This window comes from Podarcis filfolensis (assembly GCF_964270895.1).
Source record: "Podarcis filfolensis genome assembly, chromosome: 2".
Lineage (NCBI taxonomy): Eukaryota > Metazoa > Chordata > Lepidosauria > Squamata > Lacertidae > Podarcis > Podarcis filfolensis.
Window position 1 is genome coordinate 56,754,015 of NC_139605.1, and position 26,051 is coordinate 56,780,065.

General features: G+C 45.4%; 1 protein-coding gene across 4 annotated transcripts in view; it reads left to right on the forward strand.

The window, feature by feature from the left end:
• GPRIN1 (G protein regulated inducer of neurite outgrowth 1) overlaps positions 1-25,017 on the forward strand; it is a 57,917-nt gene extending 32,900 nt beyond the window's left edge. For all 4 annotated transcript variants that reach the window (XM_083603877.1, XM_083603878.1, XM_083603876.1 and 1 more), the window contains one exon: positions 19,598-25,017. In XM_083603877.1, coding sequence (XP_083460003.1) covers positions 19,649-21,412 — 1,764 coding nt within the window. In that variant the 5' untranslated portion in view covers positions 19,598-19,648 and the 3' untranslated portion in view covers positions 21,413-25,017. The remainder of the gene's footprint in view (positions 1-19,597) is intronic.
• The last annotated feature ends 1,034 nt before the right edge of the window (positions 25,018-26,051 follow it).

Genomic DNA, 26,051 nt, shown 5'->3' on the forward strand with positions numbered 1-26,051 from the left:
TTCTCATCCAACACACTAACCACTACATCGCATTGCCTTTCCCTTCATAGACGAGGAGGTGGGGGTAACAACGGGCCATAGCTCACTGGCAGAGCACATGTTTTGCCTGCAAAGGGTCCCACATTCAATCCCACGATCTCTAGGTATGGCTAGAGAACTCCTTTCTGAAACTCCAGAGTGCTGCTGCCAGTAAGTATTTAGACCAGGCATGGGGAATTGCAAGCCCTGGGTCTGAATGCGACCCTCCAGGCCTTTCTCTGGCCCTCAAGACTTTCATTAGATCATCCTTCATTGGCCATGTTCCATGCCCTCCTTGAGTACTCTTGGCTGACTGGAATGTGTCTTTGAACTGTGAAAATGCCTCTTCCTTGCCTGGACGGAGTCCCGCCCACCACTGGCATGTGATCCTCAGATTGTTGGCCCCAAGGAAGTGTGCTCCTCAGGGTCTAAAAGGGTCCCCACCCTAGTATAGGCAATACTGAGTTAAGTGGACCAAAGAGGCAACAAAGTATAGGATGGCTTCTTCATGGCTTGCCAAAGACTGCTTAGTAAGTTCATGGAAGGAACAAGATTTGAACCAGGGGCTTAAATGTGCCTGCTTCTGGCTGATGTGATTTTCCTCAGACAGATGCTGCTCCATAATAGAGGTGTGAAGAAACTTTGGCCCCTTCATGTACCTCAACGTCTGGAGGCCAAAGGTTCCCCACACCTATCATAAAGATTGCTAGCTTGACCACAGTACAGGCAGCTCCCAGGGGCAGCAGCACTTTGGAAGCAGCATTCAAGTTCTGCTGCTGATGTCAGTCCTGGCCTGGGTCCTCAGGCACGTTGACATGCCATGGATTTCCAGGGCCAGCTTTCAGGTTGCTCTTGCACTGCCCAGCTTAGTGCAGTAAGAAAGGCCTTTCTGCCAGCCCTGTTGAATGAGCTGCTTTTTCCTACCCACAGGCGAGAGGGAACTAACCTGGAGATTTTGTGGAGTCCTTGCATTGCTGCCTCTAGCTTGGTGGAGAAAGAAATGAAATGAGCCTTAATCATAGGAAATAAAGCCAAGGCAGAAAAAAAGAGCTAGTTAAAAATGAGTTTTTGAATTCACTTCTGCTCCTGGTGCGATCCCAGCCTTACCATGGCGATGCTATGCAGCTCAGATCGCTGTAGGGAAGATATTGCAGATGTGCCATTTAACAGCTGGGATATGGATTGGGGAGTGACTGCAGCTAATGCCTGGAAACAGTTTTACAGACTCTGAACTCTGGAACTAAATAGGTGCTTAGGCAGCTAAGCTCAGCTGCCTTGCTAACTTTTGTACATTCAAAAGCAGCATCTGTTTAGAGGGGAACTTGGCCATAGCAGAGCTTGATTTCTCATATAAGAGACGGTGCAGCTCAAGCCGGCCATAATGCCAGATCTTATACTAGGAGTCCATATGTGTTGGTTCTAGCTACTCACATGTATGTAAGGAAAATGTGCATGTGCTCAGAGACCCTTACTTTTTTATTATTTATTTACACAAGCAGGATTTGCAACAAAAGGTTGCAGCATGGACTATGCCTGTTCATGACAATCAACCTACAGGATCTATGCCCTGCACGTAGCTTCTGTGTTCATAGATAACACATTTTCCTTATTGAAACTGATATCTGGGTGGATGATATCTGCTCACACAGGTTCTGTGCAGGAAGTGTGTATTTACCTTGTGCATTGGTTAAATGACAGGAATGTTACTGCATCCTCTTGCATACCTCCAAATGGGAATTCTTTGCAGCTTTCTGTTTGACTGATGCTGAGAGTAGTGGGCGAATATATCTGAGGATGGGGAAATGCTGCAAACTCTTTGGATTGGCTTATTATTTTTATTTATTGGACTGAGTTATAGTACTCAATGAGCAATTTAATTGTAGTTCAGCTTTGAAAATAGATTCACAAAAGCTACAAACCCACTTGCCCATGCATAGCCGGGCTAGTTAGTTGCCACCTAAAAGGAAAGAGAAACAGAAATCGCTTTTGTAAAACTTTCTGGTCATCTGGGAGCAATTCTGCATTCATCATAGGTGACCAAGTTGTTCACAAGCCTGCTGTAGATCACTACTGTACAATGCATCTCTGAAAGAAGAAAGACATGTTCAAAACTTAAGTACTGTATCTAAAAGGTTATGGGGCCTAGAAGGCATTTTTGAGCATGTTTGTGAATTTTCTTGAAGGATGTTAAAAGTGACATTTTTTACTATATTTTCTGGAAGCCATGTGATGATTCCCTTGTCTCCATTGTTAAGCGAAAGACTTTTATCACTGATGTCGTTGCTCAAATGTTTTGCAAGATGGAAGAAACTAATTTTCAGCCAACCATATCCAAGCCTTTTCTCTATAAGCTGCCTCAGACATTTTATCCTGACAAAGCCAGCTATACAAAGACAATGTGAGGCTTCAGCAATTGCTTTCCACAGGACCCGACCAGAATGGCATTCTGCTTAAGGAAGCAGGGACCACAATTGCAGCTCAGGGATGCACAGAGTAAAAATAAGTACTGGCACACAGCTGGGTAGCATTTAGGGCCTATTAAAAATGCAGCTTCCTTGTAAATGCTGCATTGAATGCTTTTCTGTTTGTGCTAAAATGTAAGCAGTAGCTTTGCTTGCCCAGTTGTAGCTTTGCTTGCCCAACACTCTTGAGTGTGAAATGGTACTCTTGCTCCCAGGTTTGTCTGAGCACGAATGTGAGCAACTTGTTTTTGCCCAAATACATCAGTAGGAACCTGGCAGTGGAACTCAGGGCAAGTGATGATTCTTTGGCTCCAAAGATTAACTGGAATAAATATTGATTGAGACCCAGGCAGTCCTGTAGCTCTCCAGACGATGTGGGACTCCAGATCCCATCTGGCCCAGCCAGCATGGCCTATGATCAGGGATGATGGAAGTTGTTGTTCAGGAACAACTAAAGGACTGTAGGTTCCCCATTCCTGATGTGGCAATTGCATGAAATGTGTATGTGTAGCAAACATGCCAAGTTAAGCAGGCAAAGCAGGTACGTCTTGTCTCCTATTTGGTATGGCCTTTCCTTGCATCCCCCTCCATCAGCAACAGACTTGAAAACCCTGCACAGTTACAACAATAACTGTCTCTCTCCACACACTCTCCTATCTGAGAGAGGCAGCAGGCAGGTATGGTGTAGGTATAAGTCCTAGAGGATAGGGCAGGAGCAAAACCTTTCCCCCCACCATGGTGCACTTACTTATACCATAGTTCTAGAAAGGGGAGAATCTTCTGGAATGCCTCTCCTGATATGAACCTACACAAATGCTCTTCTTCTGAGGCCTTTCTTCAGGCTCGGAGGCTGGTGACAAAGGAGAGGGTCTTTTCTGTTGTGGCTCCCCATCACTTCCTAGTGAGGTTCACCTTGCACCTTCGTTGACATCTTTCCAGCATCAGGTAAAGACTTACATTTCCCACCCCCCAGGCATTTGGTAGACCGAGATGATCTTGTTTTGTTACTAGTGTACTGCCAAGTTTCTTGTAGCTATTATGGGGGTTGTTCATTCTGTTTATATAGTATTATGTTTTTAATGTGTAAGTTGCTTGGAGACCTTTGGTTAACAGGTCACTAGCAATGATGATGATGATGATGATGATGATGATGATGATGATGATAATAAAAAATTCATTGCCAGCCCCTATCCTAGAAATGCTTATGATATCAGGAACAGGGAAACATGTGGTTGAGAACTAGAGGTCTGGGGCATGGAAAAGAAGGGTGCTTTTAGGTAGTTGAATTCATGTTCAAAGCAAAGGGAAGCCAGCAACTGTGCAGCACTGTCAGAAGCAAGGTTGATGTGTTACAGTGAGATTATGCAAAGTGGTGTGTGTGTGTGTCTTTCACACCATGAAAGCGTGGGCCACATTTAGAAGCACTGCTGATCCCTTCTGTTCAGAGATAGCAGTGTGCCTCCTCACTTTTGTCTTTCGTCAGCACAGGCAGAGAAACCTTAAGAAACTCCTATGTGGTACCCTGGCCTTCTAATGCTGTTTGGTCTCTGGGATGTATAAGTTGTTGTTGTTGGCATCTATCTGTCTCAAGAGATGATGGAGTGCACTTCATTAACAGTACCGGGGCAACCTCTCCAGGGTACAAGCCTGGTCAGTGTGTATGGAGGGCCTGGGATGCCCAGATGACAAGACCTCCTTCTTGGCCTCGCTGATGTGGTCCACAGGAAAGCAGAGCAATACGTTTGGCTCCAGCTTGGCTGCAGGAGTTGCCAGAAGGAGATGTACAAGGCACCAACCAACCATCTTAGGGACTCCACTCCGCATTTGTGTACAGTTTGCTCCTTAGCCTTTTCTTCTCCCAAAGATATCCCTCAAGGCAATGGAGGTTTAGTGTCGAGAGTTTTCCTTCTCCTAGATCAATGAGTCCCATCTACCCCTCACTTCCCTTTACAGCCCATGCAGAACTACCTTCTTGACCATTGAACCCACTATTGGTCTCTTCTGCACAATCTGCCAGAGCCTGTCTTTGCAGGCAGGGGAAGTCTCTAACCAAACTGGGAGATTGAGACCAGTCAACTACCCTCACCTGGTTTAGCCAGCCAGTCAAAGCCATTCCCAGGGTGTGGCCGCTGTCACATTCTGACAGCTTCTAGGAGCCACAGGTGAGAGCTGAGTGCAGGGTAGGGACCAAAGGTGGACAAACTACCCCAGAAGGAGCACAACTTGTCCCCTACCAGAGATGCTGCCCCTCCTCTAACACCCCATACTAATAATCTGCAGTCATCAGCCTCTCTTGCAGTAAAGGCTGAGAATCACTGATTAGGCATTCTGGAAGAGCTGAGGGATCATTGTCATTGTTTTGTAAACACTGCCAAGTGATTAATGTGTTATACCCAAAGACACACATACATCCAGGTGTGCAAAAATAATGTACAGCGTGCACAATTGCTTATCCTTTTTGACATTTATACACAGTCTTTTTAAAGAAAATAACCATGGCTGTTATCGTCACCTATATGGGCATCAAACATTTTTCTCCATCACCACCTGGTTGGCATAGCTCATGGATCTAGACCCTGGAAGATAGCATTTTAGAGATAATGGATATGCCTGAAGACCTCCCCCTCACACATTCACACACACCGTATGATCTGAAGTCTTCCAATGGCATTTCCATGGATTCCTCAAGTAAATATCTTTGAGTCACATTTTGGCTACATTGGAATAGTGTATAAAGTGCCCAGAGACAGCAAGAGAAAAGGACTATACCCAAAACTGGACACAAAGGGTGTTAATGGTTTTGGATATTGCTGTTGTTTTAGAGTAAGTAGAAGGTTGAGGGCAATCCTTATTTTATTTTATTTTATTTTATTTATTTTATTTTATTTTATATTTTATTTTATATTTTATTTTATTTTATTTTATTTTATTTTATTTTATTTTATTTTATTATTTGTATCCTGCCCTTCATCCAAAGATCACTGAGTGGTTCACAACATAAAAATACAAATATTAGGACTCAGGTGTGTGGAGATGTGTTAAGTGCTTTAATGCTTTGCCCTGCTGATGACGTCTTGATCCAGATAAACACTGCTGCACTTGCTGTTTACTTAAAATACATATGTGATTGCTTGCACATTTTGTTTGGCTCTAAAGCAGGGGTAGGAAATCCATGGCTATTCAGAGATTTTGTTGGACTACAAATCCCATCATCCTTGATAATTGGCCCTGTTGGCTGGGGCTGATGGGAGTTGGAGTCCAGCAACATCCAGAGGTGGTACAGCTTTACCATCCCACTCTAAGGGAATGTACCTGTGTCTTGCCAAGAAGTGCTAGGTAGAATTTTGATGGAACGATTGGCAGCTAGAGTTAGAAGAGCAACACATTTAACAAGTTGTCTGGTAGACATAGGTCACCAGGAATTCTCTGCAGCAGGCTATTAGTCTCTTTGGGGGTTGGTAGAAAAAAATCTGTGAGCAAGTGTCCTTTATAGGCTAATTTACAAGGCTATGTTAAAGGCTGAGAGGCCAAAACAAAAGGGCTTGGATAACACTTTCAGTGAGCCTTTGGCAGGCCAGCTCAAAACATTTAGCTGCTTGAGGCAAAAGAGAAAACAGTGCCCACTGATTCCATCTACAGAAGCCAACACTGGCAAGGGGATAGCAAGCCCAACCACAACAAAGGGAAATAGACTAGTTTAAAGGGAAGCGAGACAGGCTGTGGGGCACAGATAGCCCTGTCCTCCCAACAGAGGGGTATTGGTGGGCTCGGAAGGGGTGGGGAATACTGCTCCCCAGAATCTGCTGCCTGAAGCAACTGTCTTCTTCTGGCTAATGATAGGGCCAGCCCTGGCATGTGGGATTCTACTTCCGCTCCTCTGCTTGACTTAGCAAGTTTTCTTTCCTCTTTCTTCATGTCTATTTTTTGAGACAGGTTTCCTTCCCATCAACCACATTTGCTTATGAGCACCAATGAGTTTCAGCCACCCCACCCCATTTCTTTAAAGCACAGCATTCACACAATTCCTCAGGGCATGCACACAAAAACCTTCCCATCAAATTTTGCATCAAATTAAGCAGCTTTGTGAGCAAGCACTCGTGAAGCATGCTTTATTCCTATCCCAGAATTGGGAGGATTTGTTGCTGGGGGGTGTTTTGAGGACAGAATTGCAGGCTCCTTGAAGATGCCAGCTTATTACTATTCAACTGAAAGCTGGCTTCTAAGATCAAGGCAGAGTTATGACTGCTAAGGTGCCAGCCGTTGATACATAACTTATGTAGCTGAGGGAGGCATAATAAAAAATAATGGAAAAGTGGTATAATTATTCTGGACTCCGGTTTACTGCCCACTTGCCTATATTGCTATCTGGCCATGATCTGAAGTTTTCACAGCTGCCTATTCCAGCTTTGTATTCAACTACTTGCCTGGTAGCCAAGGGAGCAACAAGGGAGAGGGACTTTTCAGTGGTGGCTCCACACTCATGCTCTCTCCAGTTAGGTCTGCCTGGCACCACCATCAACATTTATGCTTTTAAAATTTTGTAAATTGCTTGGAGATTCCTTATGTGGCAAGCGACTGATAAGTTGAATAAATAATAATAAAGTAGTAATAATAGAAGCATAGAATTGTAGGATTGGAAGGGATCCTGAGGGTCATCTAGTTCAACCCCCTGCCCTAAGCAACAAGGAAATCCATGCAGGAGAGTAAACAGGCTGGTCTAGCATGAATGGATCTCTCTGCCTTCTCTTTGCCAATCTACTTGGTTTCCATGCAGTCTCTCAGGTCCATCCTTTCTCTTCCATTCCACTTGGTGGAAGACAAACTTTTACCAGCTTACTAAGAGGCCAGTACACTGCATTTCCATACTAGTAGGGAACAACCCCAACCCCACAGGCTAGCAACTTTTGTGGGCTTACTTACAAGGCTGCCCTATTGCAGTTCTCTTTTGTGCTTAGCAATGGTAGGATTTGAATTTCATTGACAATGGGAAACCTGTAACCCCTGTGGTGTTGAAGCCAAAACAATGTAGAAGTTCAAGCAGAATTTGGTGCCATTGTGTGGAATGAGAGAAGGTGATTGAGATGGACAGGCAGCTGCCTGGTTCTTGGAAGAGACAGATTATTCAAACATGGATGGACACTGAGGGGGAACACATGGCAGAACATGTCACTGCTCAGATGTAATAGAAGCTGGCCTGATTTGATGGGAGATCCTGCCCTGCCACAATGAGTTGCACTCATTTGTGTGAGAGATGTTAGAGCTTCTGCAATTCTGCACTAAAAATCCCATACTGCACTAGTTTTCAACTGGTAGGGTGAGACCCACTAGAGGGTTGCGACCTGATCCAATGTGAGTGGCAACAGAAGCACTACCACCATGCAAATATTTGGTAAAAGATTAAGATATGGGTCCTCAAATGCATGTTTGCGTTAAAAGTGGATCCTGGGTCTGAAAAGATTGAAGATACCTGCTGTACATCATCTTCTTCCCTCTCCCCCCTCCCAAAATAGATTCTGCCATCTGACTATATAATGCAAACTAGGAACATTCTGCACACACCTGGCATTTTATATATGTATACTTGGAACTAAGCTTGTTTTGCAAACCAGATGCAATAGGTGCCTACAAATCCTAATTCCCATTCCTCACTCACCCCTTTGCTACCCAATCCAAACATCTAAATTAATTGTGGAATGGGTTATTAGTACTTCAGAAAAACTGAAAGTGCACCACCTGTGATTTCCCTCCACCTCTTTTTATGTACTATATTAATTTACATTCATGAATTTCAGTTCCAGTGTATTTTGTTACATTTGTTGACGCTGTTGCCTAAATACACTGATCTTTCTCAGCCACAACCACTGCCAAGACAAGCCCACAGAATGGACTTTACTGTTATTCCATGTGGGTCCCAGAATGCATTGCCATTATGACTGTGGCACTGCTGCTGATTTTCCCATCCTCTTGTACGCCTTCCTGAGCTACAGCATCTTTCTCATCTAACAGCAAACCTTTTTTTGGTCTAGCAATCAGCACTATTCGTTTGGACAGCTCCCTTGCTGATAGATCTGTCATCTGTATCTTTGCCCTAGCAATCTCTCTAGATCTGAGGTGGGCAGAAGGCAGATTGGGATTTACTGGGTGATTTTCAGTAGAACCAAGGATTTGTGACTCTCGTTTGTTTATCAATTAAAAGCCTAAATTAGGCTGCTGAAGTGAAGAAAGCTAATTAGGAGTGGACTTTGATGTCTTCTTCGGCTATCACTCGTAGCTGAGTAAGATTGTCTTCCATGACCACAGTCTTAACAGTGAGCCTGTAAGTGACTGTGGAGGCCAGTTCTGGATCCACACGTCCTTCAACAATGGGGACATAGGTTTCCAGGTGGGAGCTGATCATGGTGAGGGTTTGCTGAATGTGCCTTCCCGTTAGCCCATTTCTCCTTTTCGCCCTGAGTTTGTGCTTCTTCAAAGTCCAGGACTTTGATGTAAAATGCCTTGGATAGCTCAGTAAGTTAGAGCACGGTGCTGATAGTGCCAAGGTTGCAGGTTTGATCCCCGTATGGGACAGCTACGTATTCCTGCGTTGAGGGGGTTGGATGATCCTCAGAGTGCCTTCCAATTCTATGATTCTTTGACTATGAGTTCTGTTCAGTTCTGGTTTTCAAAACAAATTCCTGTGCTCAGAATGTGCTCAGAGGCACCCAGCTCTTTCATTTTATCTGTGTGCTTTTGGCTCTGGTTGGTAGATCTTGGGATTCTAGTAAAAACGACAGTGCAGATCCAACTAATCTGAAGTCTGCCCACCCCTGCTGCAGATGAGTTGGAGCCTCGGCCTGCTTTTGTAAAAACAGCCACATTGTCTTAGGCAAGGGCACCCATGGGCCAGATTCTGACTCCTCAATCAAAAGCTTACCAAACGGTGCTTGCAAAGCCAATGACCCTCCCTCGCCTGCCTGAGCATAGATTGCCTGATGGCTCTTCACGGGGGATTTGTGGCAGCATCTAGTTGCTGCAAGATTGCAGACCTGGGAAATATAATGAAATGCGGTGAAAAGCTCCAGCTGAGTTCCTTAGCTACAACCCCCGAGGGTGAAGACATACGCACTGCATGGATTCAGCTGCCACTTACCATGTGACTAGAGGGAGGAGGGGAAATAGTTCTTTTAAGAAGGTGAATGTTTACGTGCACTGGGTTTTGTTTTTTTAGATCCAGGACTGTCTGAACTCTTTTTACTCCACAATCCATTGGCAAGCCCACCTTTTTGGGGCAGCCTACTTGCTTAGTGGTACCACTGGAGAACAGCATTCCTACAAAGCCATTGGCCAAAAGAGAGTGGGGTGTAATATCTTCAGCTTTCCCCATCCTCACCCCCACCTGCCATGGTGTTTTCTGTGTATTTCTGCTATCTTTAAGTTAACTGATTAATTGTTCCCCACCCCCAAATGTAGTTAAACTTGTGTGTGTGCGCACGCATGCACACACACATAGGCACCAACTTTTTTACTCTCCTTCATGAAGGCCTCTTATCTGTTCTGACTCCCAGATTGTAGCCCTGAAGGCAAAGCCGTTGACCCACACTTACTCACCCTGCGCATGGAAGATCACATTACAGTGAAGTAGTTGTTCTTTTGAGAAGCCACTTAACTGTTTGGGTGTAGCTTAGAAACAGGATTTGTTGTTATTATTCATAGAACTGTGGATTTTTAGAGTTGGAAGGGACTCCAAGGGTGATTTAGTCCAACCCCTGCAACGCAGGACAACTGCTGAAGAAGAGGCTTCTCTTTGTATGACAGGCCCCTTTTGGTCAAGTGGAGGCAGCCAGCAAGCACAGCTGGCAAACCCCCTCCCCCAAATAAACACACCCATCCCACAGTGGGTAGTTTACATGGATAGCTACCTTTCCAAGATCCAATGAGAATGACTTCATTGTAAACTTCTACAATGGCTTGCTAACTGGAAGTGAGGCTGAAACCTTTTCCAAAAGTGACTTATTTCCAAATGTCAAGCCTGAGGCACTGCAGATGATCTTTATGAGAGCCTTTGCAAACCGTGTATGGAATGTTCCTGGAGCACTCTTATATGGTGCCAGTGTCCTTTGAAACTCCATATCCCCAGATTTTTGAAGGTTTATTGCCAATAGGGAATCTCCTTATTAGCAGGGAATGATTTTTCCCACTCTGCCGTGTCAATGACTTCCAGATTGCTGACACACAAAATCCAAATCCATAAAATCACAAGATGCGTCCTTCCACACTTGAGAGACAAGCGGCAGCCAACAGATATAGAATTAATTGCTGAGAAATAAGATGAGCATTGGCACCATCAAAACTGAATAAGAGATGTAGTTTAGCCTCCAAGGTGACCTGTTTGCTAATAATAATAATAATAATAATAATAATAATAATAATACCAGTCTCCATTACAATCTGATTCCAGAACTTGTGTACATAATTAGTTCCCACCACATATGCTAGTATGTTCCTCATTCCTTGTACCTCACAGCCCTGCCAGCGTAAAATCCAAAGTTTTAATTATTTTTTCCTGGTGGATCTCTAGGACAGCCTCGTAAATATTGTGTTGTTTGCTACTATGTTATGTTTGTGCTTTTATATTGTAAACTGCCCTGGAATCCTCAGATGAAGGGCGGTATAGAAATTTAATAAATGAAAAGTGTAAATGTAACAGCAGTTCAAATGCTATTTTTGTCGTCATCTTGCGATTCCTGCATTTTAGGGGGTTGGACTAGATTGCCCCTAGGGTTCCTTCCAACTCTACAACTCTATGAATCTATTATCATTTCCCATCTTCCAGGGTGGCAGTCCAGCTCCCCCCCCCAAAAAAAAATCTTCATTTCTTCAATTAAAAAGGCACAATTCTTCCTATTAATTAATTAATTTTAAAGGTGTTATCTGTTTTAATTAAAAAGCTGGAAAACTAGTCCAGGAAGGGGATAGAAGAGCTGGGTTTGTTCCGTGACAAGTGTCAGCCTTTTAGCCCTCTGCACAGCTGTCTCCTGCGGCAAACTCCTGGAACCTCTTTCCTCAGAGCTCAATTCAGCAGGGAGGATGGTTTAATTAAACAAAACACAGCAAGGTTGTACCTCAAATTATGCATGTTTGTACACAGCCTTTGCTTCCAAGTCTAGGATTGGTGCCTGCATTTTGCTTTGTTTACATGGCAGAGAAATCCACTTATGCAAATTAAGCACATCTGCACATACCTGTGCCGTCACTGCTTGTGGAGAGGTGTGTTGTTAGAGAAAGTAAAAGACAACCAGAAGGTAACAAGCAGGTTCTCCTTTTTGCAAGGGGAAGCCAAACTACTGTGTCTCACTCTTGCCATGTCTGAAGGAAAATCTAAGTGTGTGCTAGAATGTTTTCACTCAGGCCACATTTACACCATACAGTACATTTAAAACACTATGATCCCACTTGTCTCTAAAATATCCTGGGAAGTGTGGCTTGTTAAAGGGGCTGAGCAGTGTTAGGAGAACCCTATTCCTCTCCCAGAGCTACAGTTCACAGAGTTCCCTGTGAAGAGGGATTGTCCATTAAACCATTCTGAGAATTGTTACTCAGCGGAGAATAGGGGTCTCCTAATAACTCTCAGCACCCTTAAAAAACTACAGTTCCTAGAATTATTGAAGGGGAGTCGTGGCTGCTTCAAATGGTATCTGTGGAGAAGCAGCACACAAAGAAATGTATGTATATACCGTGGGTGTGTGTGTGTGTGTGTGTGTGTGTGTGTGTGTGTACCATAATGCTTTAAGTGTGTGGTGTAAATGTGGCCTCAGTCTCACAATTTCCCTTCCAGTACTACTATATTCAGGGCTGCCGATCAGAAGGTCGGTGGTTCGAATCTGCACAATGGAGTGATCTCCCATTGTTCTATCCTAGCTTCTGCCAACCTAGCAGTTTGAAAACATACCAGTGCAAGTAGATAAATAGTTACTGCTGTGGCAGGAAGGTAAAAGGTGTTTCCGTGGGCTCTGGTTTCTGTCACGGTGTTCTGTTGCACCAGAAGTGGCTTAGTCATGCTGGCCACATGACCCAGAAAGCTGTCTGTGGACAAACACCAGCTCCCTCGGTCTGAAAGTGAGATGAGCACTGCAACCCCATAGTCACCTTTGACTGGACTTAACCATCCAGGGGTCCTTTACCTTTACCCTTACCTTATTCCATGTGATTGGAATATGGTACTGGTTACAAAATTCCTGAAAATCAATCTTCCTTTCTTCCTTCCTAAAGTAAGTTTATAGTCCTCACTGCTGCAAAGATAGACTTGAAAGTGCATGGGCAACACCTGGTAAAATTGGAAAAGCCAGAAAGTGGATCATTGGTATTCCCAGTGGGTATTCCCAGCGGATCATTGGTATTCCCAGTGGGCTTTCATTATCCCACACAGCTCCTTGTCCTTATGATCAGCAGAAGACATTACTTGACTAAGCAAATATATGCAAGCATCTACAATTTGCAAATGAATATGCAGATGAAGCACACATTTATATTTTGGCAACTCTCCTCCCAACCGTATTTTCTAAGTGCAATTGAAAATGTAATTCTGTTCCAGTGTAGCAATATGCCTTTGGAGAGCTTCATTTATTGGCAGACCTTTGCTCTTACTCTGGCAGTCTCTGTAGATGGACTGGAGCCTCTGCCTCAATTTTTCTTAGGCAAGGATGTCCACTTGGGTTGCAATTGCATGTACTTGAGTTGTGTTTGCATGTATTTGGGTTATATCCAACTCTAGAGAGACTACTGGAGCCAAGAAGATAGGTCTGCCAGAAAGGAGATGTCCAAAGGCTTAGTGCTTATTTCTAGAAAGTGGCACCAAATAATAATATTTTTTTGCAGAGTGCATGCCAGTCCTATCCTTTGCCCATAATAAATGTGGATGGAAGGGAAATAACTAATGCACAGAGAGATGAAGGGAGGGTCCATAACATGTCCACTAGCAGGAGAAGTTTTAGATTAAGTTTGGGGAACCTTTGGTCTTCCAGATGTGGCTGAACTACAACTCCCATCATCCCTGGCCATTGGCCACGATTGCCGGGACTGCTGGAAGTTGTAGCTCAGCAACATCTGGAGGACCAAGGGTTCCCCAAACCTGGTATAAATATTGATAGACTTGCTTATCCTAAAAGCTTTGGCAGAAAAGGTCAACCACTTCGATCAGAGGAATTAGCACTACTATAGGTGCCACATGATACCCGCTCCGTATTTTTAAGAGCTTGATCATTTAGTGTGGAAGCATCTACACTTTGGGACTCCCTGCCTGTTGAGATCAAGCAGGCACTTTCGCTGTACTCTTTTCAGTGCCTGCTAAAAACATTCTTGTTTAGACAAACCTACCCAGGTGTTTAGAAAGCTGAGGTAACTTTAATCTGTTTTAGTATTTCAGCTTTTGTATGTTGTAAGTAGGAATATAATTTTTTCTTGATTTTAGTGGGGGGCTTGTAAACCGCTTTGAGGTTTTTTACAGTCAAGCAGTATATAAGTTTTATTAAATAAATAAAATAAAAAAGTAGGAGGAGAAATATGTTTGTATTATATTCACAGGTGTGGGGATATATAAGACGTGAATACTCTCTAGTACTCCGAATACAAGTTTCTGGATACATGGAAGCATAACTTTGAGCATTCGCCGCCATTAACTGGAATATAAGGTGGATCATCCTTTCCTAACCTGGTGTCTTCCAGCAGTTTTGGACTACAACTCCCATCAGGCATAGTCTGCACAGCTGATGGAATTGTTGTCCAAAACAGCTGGAGGGCACCAGGTTGACGACAGCGGAGGCAGATCTTGACGCAGTGCTTTTATTGCTTGGAGGAATGCGTGCAGATAAAACATAGGAGAACTTGTTGTGCCAAAGTGCTTAACTCACATGGTTCTGCAACTGGATGTAGTGGTCCCTGTGGATGATATCCTCCCATGGAAAAATGTAAGTAGCCCAAGAATCTCTCCTAGATCTTCTTGGATTCAAATTCAAGTACGTGGCTCCCTTGGAGTGGGGCTGTAGAGAAGGAGCTCGTGTGTGACAAAGCAGTGATGAATGAGGTGCCTCTCCCGACTTACAGACTCCCTACCCTGGGGAATAAGCGCTTGCTGGAGTATACAGGGAAGGAGTGCCACAGTTAATAAAGTGATAAGAGAGGCAGGCTTACTCACTGAGCTGAAGACGAGCCTTTCAGCTGTGGATAACTGCCGGATCAGCAGGAAAGCAAGAAAGGTTGCCCATTGGAACTCCTAGGCAAACACTGCTTTAAGTGGAATATGTGTTTGGGGTGGAGAGCTGTGTTGTGTCTCATCAGCACAGGGCTGTGGATATGAGAGTCTGTCTGCTTTGATTGTCTATCCCAGGAGTCAGCAAACTTTTTCAGCAGGTGGCCGGTCCACTGTCCCTCAGACCTTGTGGTGGACCGGACTATATTTTGAAGAAGAAGAAAAAATTAACAAATTCCTATGCCCCACAAATAACCCAGAGATGCATTTTAAATAAAAGCACACATTCTACTCATGTAAAAACACACTGATTCCCGGACCATCCGCGTGCCAGATTTAGAAGGCAATTGGGCCATATCCGGCCCCCGGGCCTTAGTTTGCCTACCCATGGTCTATCCTATGTGTGTAGAAGACACTTGGCTGTAGGTAATGTGCCTGCCAATTGGATTTCTTGAAAACCCTTTCCTCTTCCAAGAACCCATTCCATCTTAAAACCAAGCAGCTAGGAAATTGTTTTGCCCAGTGCTATTTTTCTAGAAAAAAAGGTGCTGGAACACACCATGAACACCTCCTTTGTTCTCTTATAATAGCAGCGACCCCCACCTGAGAGGCGCTGGAACGGAGTTTAGTCAAGTTCTGGCTGAAAAAAAAGGCCCTGGTTTTGCCAATGTTCTCTGATGGGACTAAACTATATGTTAACTGAGCCAGACGCAGCACTATTTTGAAGACTGAAATCCGCCTTGGGGGGTGGGGAAGAAGAAATGAGAGCAGAGAAGCTGCAGAAAAGGGGAGGTTTTTAATCCTTTCTCCATCAACTGTTTCTCTGCTACATCCCTCCCCTAAGTCTTTCCTGCTTTGCAAGTAATGTGTAGATAGTTATGAAACAGGGAACTTTCCACCGAGAGTCAGGCAGATCTCTTAGGTTTTGCCATTTTTTGTGAAAAGTATTCTGAATGGCAGCATACAAATATCTCCCCACATGGCGACAAGCTCCATATGGAACCATTTAAAATGGAGTCAGAATGAGAGTGCATGGGCTCTTAGTCTCAGCATGTTATAAGGCAAAACAATAATCAGTTTGGATTCTGTTATAAAGATTTAGCTACTACCAACGCAATACATATTCCACCTGCATAGACAAGACTGTGTGTGTTCTGTGATTATGCAATTATGGAATTTGAAGTTGGGCACAGAAACCAATGACCTAAGAATCTCATGCTTCATTTTTTTAAAGCAAGTTTCTAGTCCTTGAGGCTGCAGAGAGAAGCTTGAGGATGTGTTGGAATTTATATAATTTATGCAGTTGCAGAACTGAGCATCTCTTTGTGGAGAATTGTGCAAAAATGTTTCTGGAGAATTTAGGCTGCCTTGGTGTGGAATTTTGATGTTTATTCTTACTCCATACCTTCTTGATTATAGCCAATGATCATGTGCTTTCCTTTATTATATGAATGTAGCATGATGAAGGGAGAGAATGAGTAGGGCTAGACTTCACAACAATGGCTCAGTAGTTGCTTCAGACTCAGTGTTGTTTGAAGTCTTAACTGCATTTTTGGCATGCACTGTTTTCTTTTTTGCTGGCCGTAGAAAGGCCAGTGGTAGAGCTGTGACTAGTGGGTAGTATGAGCTTCTAGGCTGGCAAAAATAAAAGGCAGCTGGCCAACCAAACAGTATCTTCTGCTTAAACCAGGAATGGAGGACCTGTGGCTCTCCAGAAGTTGCTGGGCTCTCAACTCCCATCATCACTAGCCAGCATGGCCAGTGGTCAGGGATGGTGTGTTGGGTGTTGTATATGCACCATGGAAGTTCAGTTGAGCAGTTTGGCTCACCACAGGAGCTATGTAAACACACAGTTGCTACAAGAAGTCTTCACTCTCTGAGCCCAGAGAGAGTTCCAGCTTATGAAGTCCTTCATGAGACCAAAGTCCACACAGCAAGTGCAAAGTCCAGTTGCTAACAAAGTCCTGCAACTGCCCGAATTCTCTGAGTCCAGAAGTCTTGCAGGTTGCCCAACTTTCCTCAGATGGGCTCTTCGCAAAGTCTTTCACATTTTCACAGGATTCTTCCAACAGTCTCCACTTCTCCAGCAGATTTTCCTGTACTCCCCAACAATGGATGCTTTAACTTGAGCCCTTATCTACCTGGTGCTACATGCTAGTTTGCCCAGCAACACATACAAGATAGTCACAAGATACCTTAGCTGCATGGGGTGGGGTACAATTTCTGCTGACGCATGGATAATTATTTCATTTTCCTTAACATGATGGGAGTCAAGTCCAGCAACATATTGGGGGCTGCAAGTTCCCCATTCCTGGCTCAAATGAAATTAGGAAGGCTCCATCTCCAGATTCGATTCCACTCCCCGTACTCTAATTCCAGCAGTAGGTAGTTGGGACCCACCCATATATGTCAGGATTCTGTATGGCCACCTATATTCATACCCACCCTGCCCCTCACTTCGCCTTCACATGCTGACATTTTCGCACACCAGCCATGCAGATGGTACATAATGAGCCCAGCTGGCAGATCTTCTTTCAACCTGCCGTGGCACTGCTACTGCTTTGGCATCAGGAACAACCATAGGGATGAGAGTGCACCTGAGAGGGAGAGAAGGTGCAAAAGAAAGTCATCTCAGGTGGCACATGGTCTTGAGTTGCCTTGCTATTCCTACTGCTGGAGAACTGAGGTTGAACCTTCTGCTACAATTTTTATAATTTCTGTTTTCTTCCTTTCCGTTCTTTTTGGGGAGGTGTGTAATTGAAGTTATAATATGTCTTTGTTTATATTATATTTTCAGGCTGTTTTACTCCTGCAGTTGCCATGGCCAAGGCTCTAAGCAATCTCAAAAGTATTCCCATAGAGTTTGCAGCATCTTCTAATGGGTGGGTGCCGGCAGTTGATTATATGTGGTTACAATGGGATTTCTACTATTTGCTTGCTGTTAACACACCACCTCCAAACCAAATGTCTCTTCTCTGTTGTCGCCATGGAATCTCTGCAGGCTTCGGTGCCAGAATATATGTGCACAAATCATGTGGCCAGCCTGTGTGTGCAAATGTTGCAGGAGATTATCACAGCAGCTGGCAGTTTAGTTAGAGGCATGCAATTTGCTTGTGTCACTTGAATGACTATAGACCTGATCTTGTTCATTCACTTATAAGGCTATTTTTTTGGCGGGGATGTGGAATCAAGTTTCTTGAATTGTGACATGGCTGAGCAGCTTTCAAATCTCTTAACTTCCTCCACCAAATCTCCCACCCAATTAGCTGAATGAATCAGCTGCTACCCTTTGAATATATGATTGTCCATATGTGATGGATACTTCCTGTACCATTCAAGCAAAGGTGGCTACAGTCTAGGGACTAATGTTGTAATGTGGCTACAAGGCTGAATTGTGAATGAGGAAACCACTAGTCAAAATCTTGCCTCTGCCATGTATTTAGTATATGACCTTAGGGGAACTAATGTTCTCTTAGCTTCAGCTTCCGACCTGTAAAATGAGGATAACAGTACTGAGCTACCTTAGTGGATGAAATAGTGTATGTTAGCTCAGTTGGTTAGGGCATGGTGCTGATAACACCAAGGACGCAGGTTCGATCCCCATATGGGTCACCTGCATATTCCTGCATTGCAGGGGGTTGGACTGAATAACCCATCGGGGGGTGGGGGCTTCCAACTATGAAGTTCTTAGGGTGGTATTGAACTACATTTTACTCAGAGCAGACTCATTGAAATAAATGAACATGACTACAAAACCCTGAGTTACCCAGGAAGAGAGACTGATTGTTAAACCATTCTGAGAACTGTAGTTCTGTGCGGGGAATGGGAGTTTCCTCTAACAACTCTCACCATACTTAACAAACTATAGTTCCCAGGATTCTTTGGGGGAAGCCACAACTGTTTAAAGTGAAATGACACTGCTTTAACGTTCAGTGCTGATGAGGCCTTACATTCAAGAGGTGACACATTAGAGAACACAGGGCAAAAATGAGCCTTCTCTTTGTTATTTGATGCACCTCCACCCTAAAAATCTCAGAAGTTGTAGAAGTAGTTCAGCTATTATTCAAAGGAGTATATAATGATTTGACCAAGTAAACTGTGCACTACCTGGATTTAGCACAAAGGTGGCATGGAAGGGAGGAAGAGAAATAAGAAGGGATAGAGGGGTAAATGGTTGTGGAGAATTGGAAGTCTGTGGACAAGGAGCAGTAGCCGTGGGAGATGGGCCCAGATCCACAATTCTAAGGGCGCTTCCAAGACTATTGTGCTCTCAGGTGGGATTAAATCACTCACCAAAAAAGTCAGGTTGCCCATTTCCAGTTGATTGGGAAGTCTGGCACAACAAATTTGCTTCCCTCAAAAGTTTTGGCAGTAAGAAAAGTGATGGGAATGTACTGGAATGTGTAGGATGGTGCTTGGTAACATCCCCACCCAAAATGGAGAGAATGCTCTAGAAATAGCAGATCATCTCCCTGCAAACAAATCGGAATAGACGCTCAATAAATGGGTTTTCTGAAAGTGCCCTGTTGCTCCATATCCTAATCTGAGGGGGGGGGGTGGATCTTCCTGGTTCCCAAACCGTCCCAAGGAAATGCCTGCCTGTTTTCGAAGCTCTTTCTCTACAGATATGAAGACTAGAAACTTGCTTTTTTAAAAACACCCCCTAACACCCTTCTGAGAATCTTCAGGATGCCAAATTCTTTTTCAGCTACCAGATCCTGTGCTTGTGTCTTAAGCCCACACATGTGCCAGATACACCTAGAGTATACCAGGGCACCTCAGACACAGAAGGCTCCAAACATGAATAGCTTGGAGTTGATGGTGTGTTTGAGTGAGTTTCCAGCATAGGCATAACTTTACTGTGTCCCCCACCCCTTTTTATCTCCCCTTTTAGAGTCCTCCAAGAGAGGTGCATGGAATAGCATGGCAGAAGTTTCGTCTCGAGATGGGCAGTGCTAAGCAGCCAGAAGCATTGCAGTTGTTGAAGCAAGATGCAGTTCCAGAAGATGCTCCCCAGCCCAGCAGCAGCTTACCTTGCAGTCAGGAGAAAGACAGCTGTCTCCAACACACCCGATGTGACGGAGGAGATCTCACCATGAGGAACTGCTGTGTGAATGACCTTGGCACCAAAGACGGCAGCCAAGAAGACACCATGGTGGACAACCCAGACCAGAAGGAGAAGGTGCCAGCTGTAGCCACAAAGCCTTCCATGGAACTAGTCACTGATACAGGTACCGTGGTTCTGAAAGATGCAATGGCTGGAGGAACCACCTTGGAAGAGGACGGGGAACGAGCAGCCCATCATGACTTGCGGCACAACAGCAAGCAGGGCTCAAGCTGCAGGGATCTTCCCAGTAGCTTATCCAATACCTGCAACCCTCTGGAAAGTAAAGCTGTTCCTGGAGATGTCGGTATGCATCTCCCAGCAGAGCCCTGCCTAAAGGCAACCAACAAGGACCCTTCCAGTGCACCAGCCTCCCTGAAACATGTGGCATTTCTTGAACCAACCAAAAAAACCGCTGAGGCTGAGAGCATCCAAGCAGGAACAGCACATTCCGAGGGGGGTCCTGCACTTCCCACGTGCCTGAAAAACACAAGCCAAGGACAGCCAGGTGCCTCCAAGGGAGATATATCACACTTCAGCAGTGATGTCTGTGAAGCAGCGGACCACTTGAGTGAAGGACATGGAGGTCCCCTCGCACCAGAAGCTCCCAAGGAGTTTACTCAAGACCCCTTGGCAGCTGAAGCCACATCAGGGAAGTCAAGCAGACCAGCGACAGAAACAGACCAGTTGGGGGACCATAGCAGGGAAGTGAGGTTCCCTGCTCCGGAGGCTAACACAGTTGGGAACTCCAGTAGAGTGCCAGGAAACCCTGTGGCTGCCGTTCCTCATGAAGCCAAGGGCACATCAGGTGAGTCACAAACAACCCCAGGTGAAGCCACCAAGGAGGCGGAAGGGCTCAGAGAAGTGACACCCTCTGAGTCCAAGTGTCAAAACCAAGCTCAGGAACAACAAACACCAGAAATGACCAGTGTGGCTGTGAGTGAGGAGCGCACAACAGACGTCGAGAAGAGATCTGTGGAACTTCTCACCCAAACCTGCTCACTTGAGGTCACTCCCCCCCAGCACGATGCTGGGACTCAAGTTGACAATCGTGTGTCTTTGGTGTCGGTGGCCGTCAGCCCCATCAACCCGCCCGACGGCTCCTCGGCTTTCACTTTCCACACAAGGGGCTTGGGGGCCTCCTCTCTGAAGAGCCCTGGCCCGGAGCAAAAGCCAGCCAAGAGAGATGCAGAGATGCAGGTGTCCATCCCGGTGGAGACCAGGTCCGTGGCCACAGGGCCCATGACTCCCGTGACCAAATCTCCCCAAGCGTCCTACCCTGAGGTGCACGTGAAAGGGGCCCAGGAGGAGGTGCCCGAGCCGGTGCGGGAGGTCAGCTGGGACGAGAAGGGCATGACGTGGGAAGTGTACGGCGCCTCCATGGAGGTGGAGGTGCTGGGCATGGCCATCCAGAAGCACCTGGAGAAGCAGATTGAAGAGCATGGCCGGCAAATGGTGATGACACCTCAGAGCACCCGTGCCAGCTCCATCAAGGGGGCTCCCCCCAAGGGGGAGGTCAAGAGGCAGCCCAGCGTCTTCAGGGCACTCCTGCAGAATGTGCGGCGGCCCCGCTGCTGCTCCCGAGGAGGACCTACTGTGGAGTGAAGGGGGCCCCGGGCCAACTCTAGGGTTTTCTTATAGCAGTTGGAACGTGCAAATGTTACGTAGTTTCTCAGGCAATGTGTGGGACAGTCCCTTTTGAATCTCTCGAGTCCCCAGGATTACGGCGCTCAACACCCCTGATGTCTCCTGGAAATGCAGGCCAAACCCTATATATTACAAGCAAATAGCACCTTGCCCAGTTCTGAAGCACTTGACATGTCTCAGCCAGCAGCGCTTACACTGCCACACACGCTTGGCAGTGCCGCTTTGCATCCTGGGACATGTAGTTTTCACAGTGCCAAGCTCAGATGATTATATGCAGGGCTCTCAGCAACTTGTCCGTTTGATACAGACTGGAAACGGCTCTCAGATATTTTGGAGACCCATGTTTAGGAAAGTTTGGTGTAGCGTTTGTGGAGATCATTGTACTAACAGTATCCTATCTTGGGTCTAGAATGGATTAGTTGTAGGGGCTGCCAGATCACAGCTTTTAGAGAACATATGCATAGTTTGGGATTCCCTCCTCCCAGTGCCAATAGGTTAAGAAACAGTCTGAAATCTTCAGTTATTTCCAGAAGTACAGTATATGTTTTAACTTAGGGGCAGCAGCATGGTAGCATTCTGAAGGTGATTTTGGCTGAATGATCATGTGTCAGGTCTTGAGAAAGCCATCCAATTGAACAACTTTAAACAAAATAAGCAAGTTTGCCTAATATTGTTCAGTTGCATAATTTTATGGTGCCCACAGAACTTGAGTGTTCTTGCTGTGGAGATTGATAGTTTACATTGCACAGAATATAATGAGCTTGGGGCATTATAAAATCATAGAATTGTAGAGTTGGAAGGGACCCCTGAGGGGCATCTAGTCCAACCTCCCCCCACTTGCAGGAATCAAAGCTAAATAATCCCTGACAGGAGAGAGTCCACTGCCTTTGGAGTCCAGCACCAGACTGCCTTCCCTATTCTAAAGGACCATTTCAAGAGAAAGCAGGGGCTGGGAGAAAAGTGCAGTAAGAGTATCCAGGCTCATCCTAGTGCAGGAGAGAATTTGGATGAAATATTTAATCTCTTCTTAATTACACTCTCGACCTTTGCCTGCAGCCTTGCAAGTCTGTTCAAGGCAGGTCCCTCAGAGCCCTCCATTCCCTTTGCTAGAGGGCCCTGCTGAGTCCCAGTGGAGGCATCTTGCATTACAGGCTGATGCCGCCACCCGACCAACTTGCCTGAGAAACTAATAATTTGGAAGGTCCTGCGTCTTGTGTGCGAGAGTGTGGCTCGATGCGTGCTCTGGCTTGTGTGCATGTGAGCGTGCGTGTCATAGCCTCTTTTCCTGTCAATGCTATTCCCCTGCCCCCCGGGAGCAAAGAGGCCTGTTGCCATCAGAAATGTGGCTAATTTTTATGTTCCTGACTTTTTCAAGAGATCTGGGGTGGGGTGGGGTATTTTATTCATATGTGTTGGAATATGGGGGCTTTTACAAAACACTCTTTAATCTGTTGTGTTTACTCTAAATCAGGTTCTTGTTTCTCTGAAGGTGTCTTGAAGATGCTGATTTCCTTTTCCTGCCTCCCCCATTCCCTGCCCCCTCCCAACAATATTTTATGCATTGGGATTTGGGGGTTTTGTGGCTTTCACCCCTAAGAAATGAAAGCTGTGAAGGCATAGATGAGAGATTATTTGACACTGTGTAAAAAGAGAGCAGGGGACACTTACATGGTGGAAACCAAGACTTGTTTTTTGGAGGGGAGCTCCTTCCTCCAGAGTAGCTGCACTAGGTACACCTCCTTCAAGGATGTTTTCAGTTGTGAAATGTAGTGCCAAAAACTGACACCCACACTCACTTTTGATAGAGTTGGAGAGCACCTCTGCTGTTTGTAGTACTACCCTGATTTTGCCAGAAGGCTTCGTGTTGATTTCTGTTTACAAGTCTCCTCACCTCTCTGTGAATTATAGTTCCCAAAGTTTTTTTTATCTGGCTGGGCTTCTGTGTCTTTAACCATTGCCCAGAAGGAGGACATTTGGGTTCAGCTTTTCCCAGTGTGCATCTAAGGCAAGCAGGATGGGAGTTTTCAGCCAAATTTCCTCCTCAAGGAACAACCCCACTTAAAAACAAAAAAACAACAACAAAAGCAGTCCTACTATAAATGCAGGTGCTAGGAAGTTTGGGGCTTTTTCCCCACAGAGGGGCAGAATTTATGTCCTTTTAGTGGTGACAACATTCAGCATCCTAACTGCAACACTGTGAAGAGAGGATCTAGGCCCGAAGAATCTCACTGTTCCTCAGTGCTCTCTTAGATCTGGGATGAGGGCCCTGCTTCCCTCCAGGTGTTGTTTGACTATGTCCCATCATCCTAGACCACTGGCTTTGATGGATGGGCCTGATGGGAGATGAGGTCCAAAGCCAGCTGGATGCACACAGGTTTAGCATTCTGCTCTTGCAATGCAGACTGGCCAACATGGTGAAGCTGACCAACATGCTAGAAAGTTCTGATGGAGCTGGTGGCTGTGGGGCTTTTCCTTCTAATGCCATCCCATTCAGCTGGGAAGGGCTTGCCTTAAATCTGGATTGCCCCTAGGCAGCACAAGCCAGCGGTATCATGTGCAGATCTTGGGAGAGAGAACTTTTCTCCACAAACAAAGAACCACACTGTTGGCTCTTTAAAAGGACCTGTGTGTACCAATACAGATGGAGAAGAGACAGAGTGTACTTGTCTGCTGTCTGCAAGAAGAGGTACGACTTCCGGCTGTTCTCTCTCTCGAGTGTACTGTACAATCTCCACCTCAACCAGGTTCCAATGAGTGGTATCGATGTGCTGGTTCACTTGGCCGACACAAGCATTCGTGCCAAATTCAGTTCAAGGCACTTCCACAAATGGAACAGGGGGAAGAACTGGTCCAATACTGTCATTGTATTAGCAAGAGCTCTGCCTGCCCAAACCTAGCTCTGAATCAGTCTATTGCAATTCCCCTTTGGGAATAAGTAGACGTGTACAGGAACTGACCATAGAGGGGTTTCTACAGTGCCCAGTGCTCACAAGTAGCCTTCCAGTTGCAAGACATGGGAGCCAAGCCCTGTAAGAGTTTAGGTGCCTTGTGGATCTGGCATGCTAGTAGGTCTACACACAGAGAAACTTGAGTTTCTGGCACCAGTATTCTTCTTAAGAGGGACTTGGCCAACTCTGCAGCGCTATACTGCAAGAGGCACATCTAGAACCATGCAAGTGAGGAGTTGGGAAGAGGCATCCCATCTGAGAAATGTCAGGCCACAAGGTGCAGGCATCTGCACCCAAACCTGCATCCAACTGCTGGCAGCATCCCTGGGATGTAGGATGCTGAGCATGTAGACAGTACCACCCCCACCCCCACCCCAGGTTACTGGGGCCATTCACAGAACTGCCGAGGACCCTTCCCATTCCTATGCCCTGCCTTGTGTGCTGTTCTCAGTATGGTGTTCACGTGCCATATGGATCTATAGTACCAAGCAATGATGAGTTGTTGACAGTAACTTTGCCTTTTGGTTTCTTTCCTCCTCCCTTTCTTTATTTGTTTAGGGTACAAACTTGTAAAACTGGCTGTTGGATAATAAAATTTTTCTCCAAAAAAAAAAAGCAACCACCTCAATATGCCCCCTGCCCAAGAGGGCTTTATTTGTGTTTGTCAAGGGCTTTGGAGGGGAGAGGGGTTGTTTTCTTCACAGTCTGTTGCCAGCTCAGAACAGGTTCGCTCTACTGTGGGGTGGGGGGGGGAACTACACTGCAGTGCTACATGGATGGGCTTTCACAAAGCTATATCTTGGGGGCTTGTAAAAGGGGCTGAGATCTGTGGTCCTCCCCATATCCAGGCTTGCTGGCTCTTTTATCAGGGACAGTTCAAGCCTTTTTGCAGCCTGAGGTGGAGCCCTCTTCCCATCAAGGTGCATAATGACCAAAGCCAGCCAAGTAATTTTGGCACCTGAGGCAGAAACCCCACAAGCGTCTGTCTATGGGAGTAAAAGTAAAGTTTTAATAAATAACATTTTGCTGCTCTTTCATAGTAACTAAAATCAGTTCCCTGAATAGCTGTCTCAGAAGCATTGCCTTCAACGGTGTCTTTAAGTGGGTGTAAGTCTGTTGGCACAGCTGAAGAAAATGCTTGTGTCCCTGCAGCTTACAGTAGATGGTGATAGAAGCTCAGAGACCATGGCTTTGTACACCTATGCATATCTTAGAACGCATTAATTCATTCACCTGTTCATCTGGATGCTGTTTGTTTGTCTGAGCAGCTTCAGCATCTTAGCACGGTTTCCCACTATAATAATTTCAGACTGTGAGGGAAACGCTCCCTCATTTGCTGAATATATATTGGGAAGGTACACATGCTTCACACAGCCATGCAAATGGTAAACCAATTCAAAGCCTACTTCAGAAAGCACTGACTATGGGTTGAAGGGTGGGGGAAAGGGTTTATCTGTTAACCAAACAGACTCACAATGCCCGTCAAGCAAAAAGCAGAGGAGAGGCACCCTTCTAGTTTTGCAATCATTAATATGTTTGCCATTTGACTGGGCAATATACTTTTCTCCTAACCTAGCATCTTCCTTACGGTCGTGAAGAGGTGATACCTTAGGCAGATCCTGGATCTTGCTCCAATGTTTCCCCCCATT